This window comes from Hippopotamus amphibius, chromosome 15, assembly GCF_030028045.1.
Source record: "Hippopotamus amphibius kiboko isolate mHipAmp2 chromosome 15, mHipAmp2.hap2, whole genome shotgun sequence".
Taxonomy (NCBI): Eukaryota; Metazoa; Chordata; class Mammalia; order Artiodactyla; family Hippopotamidae; genus Hippopotamus; species Hippopotamus amphibius.
In genome coordinates, this window is record NC_080200.1 from 19,905,138 (window position 1) to 19,907,454 (window position 2,317).

General features: G+C 37.5%; 1 protein-coding gene across 1 annotated transcript; it reads left to right on the plus strand.

Moving 5' to 3' along the window:
• The first annotated feature begins 229 nt into the window (after positions 1-229).
• Positions 230-1,183, plus strand: LOC130836319 (olfactory receptor 7A10-like). Its single transcript, XM_057708373.1, has one exon. The coding sequence runs from the start codon at positions 230-232 to the stop codon at positions 1,181-1,183; it is 954 nt and encodes a 317-aa protein (XP_057564356.1).
• The last annotated feature ends 1,134 nt before the right edge of the window (positions 1,184-2,317 follow it).

The window sequence follows — 2,317 nt, forward strand, 5'->3', positions numbered from 1 at the left end:
AACTGTAGAATGCATATTTCTTTGTGACTATAATGAGAATGGGGCAAAAATGCCTCCACAGAGATGAAGCAGGGTATCTCCTCAAAGAGAATTTTTCTAAACATAAAATAATATAATTAATTTATTGACTGCAAAATATAAATTGTACTATTTCACCTACATGAGTTATGGCAATTTGTGAGAAAATTAGTCATATTATTTTTGTTTTTCCTGGTAGTCACCACACCATATGGAATCAGGTAACAATACACAAATTTCCAAATTTCTTCTTCTGGGATTCTCAGAGGAACCAGGACTGCAGCCCCTCATATTTGGACTTTTCCTCTCCATGTATCTGATCACTGTGTTTGGAAACCTGCTCATCATCTTGGCCACCATCTATGACTCCCATCTCCACACCCCCATGTACTTCTTCCTCTCCAACCTCTCCTTCGTAGACATCTGTTTCACCTCCACGACCATCCCAAAGATGCTGCAGGACATTCAGACTGGGAGCAAAGTCATAACCTATGAAGGGTGCATCATCCAGGTGTATTTTTACATATTGTTTGTAGTATTAGATGACTTCCTCCTGACGGTGATGGCCTATGACCGGTTTGTGGCCATCTGCCACCCCCTGCACTACACGGTCATCATGAACCCACAGCTCTGTGGACTGCTGGTTCTGGTATGCTGGATGTTGAGTGCTATGTATTCCTTGTTACAAAGTTTAATGGCTTTGCAATTGATCTTCTGTACAGAAGTGGAAATCCCCCACTTTTTCTGTGAACTCAATCAGATGCTCCAACTTGCCTGTTCTGATACCTTTATTAATGATATTTTATTGTATTTGTCATCAGTGCTACTAGCTGGTGGACCCTTTGTTGGTATCCTTTATTCTTACTCTAAGATAGTTTCCTCCATACGAAGAATCTCATCAGCTCAGGGGAAGTATAAAGCATTTTCCACCTGTGTGTCTCACATCTCAGTTGTCTCCTTATTTTATTGTTCAGCCCTAGGTGTGTACCTTAGCTCTGCTGATACCGACAGCTCACACTCAAGCACAGCAGCCTCAGTGATGTACACTGTGGTCACACCCATGCTAAACCCCTTCATCTACAGCCTCAGGAATAAAGACATAAAGGGGACTCTGAAGAGATTCTATGGAATGGTGCATATCAAAAGCCCAATTGTCCTGGGGTGATGAAGTGCCCATGTATGTATTGCTAAAAGCCTGGGAACCAGTAATGGTAACACTTTCATCATTGTGGAATAAAATTTGCTCCTTCTAGTTATTTTCTGGAATTTCCATTTTTTAAATTCAACTCCTGTACACAATTTCAGTAACTCACTTTATTAAGCTTTCTTCTCAGTCTGATGTATAGGCAGGTTTTTTTAAATTTGTATTTCTACCTACTTAAAAAATTTCTAAATTTTTGATCAGAAATAGTTGAAAATTCCAATCTCTTTTGTGAAGCAACATGGATTTTTAAAGATATTTTGCCCTCAATTGACATATACCATCCCGAGTAATTTTTTTCTAGCTTTCCTAAGTGAATACTCATGAGTTTCATTACATAAAAAAGTACAGTGATGACCAAGACAAATTATATAATTTTATAATAGGCTTGGTTGAATCCATGGGTGTGGAAATGTGGATGACGAGGGATGGCTCTAGAGTTCTATGCAGATTTTCTATTTCACAGAAGGTCATTGTCCCAACACTTGAGTTTTTGAAGGGTCAAGTTTGTGTCGAGATTATATATATATATATATATATATCCCCCTCCTTTTTCTCTGTGGGGTTACCTCCCTCAAGAGGAACCTTTTCCCTTGTTTTTCATTTTTTAATTAAATTATAATATACATACAATGTTATATACATTTCAAGTGTCCAACATAATGGTTTGATACTTTTATACATTACAATTTGCTCACAGTGATCAATTTATGTATCATTTGCCCCCACACAGAGTTACTGTTATATAGCTGATTATATTCCCTATGCCATACATTACATCTCCATGACATTTATTTTATTGCTGGATGTTTGTACCAAATATGGAGTAACATTCCATTGCATGAATATCTTTTTTATTCGTTTATTTAATGATGGACAGTTAGGTTGCTTCCATATATTGTCTGCTCTAAATAGGGCTGCATATTTGCAATAGCCAGGATATGGAAACAACCTGCATGTACATCAACAGATGAATGGACAAAGAAGATGTGGCACATATACACAATGAAATATTACTCAGCCATAAAAAGGAATGAAATTGAGGTATTTGTAGTGAGCTGGATGGAACTAGAGTCTGTCATACAGAGTGAAGTAAGT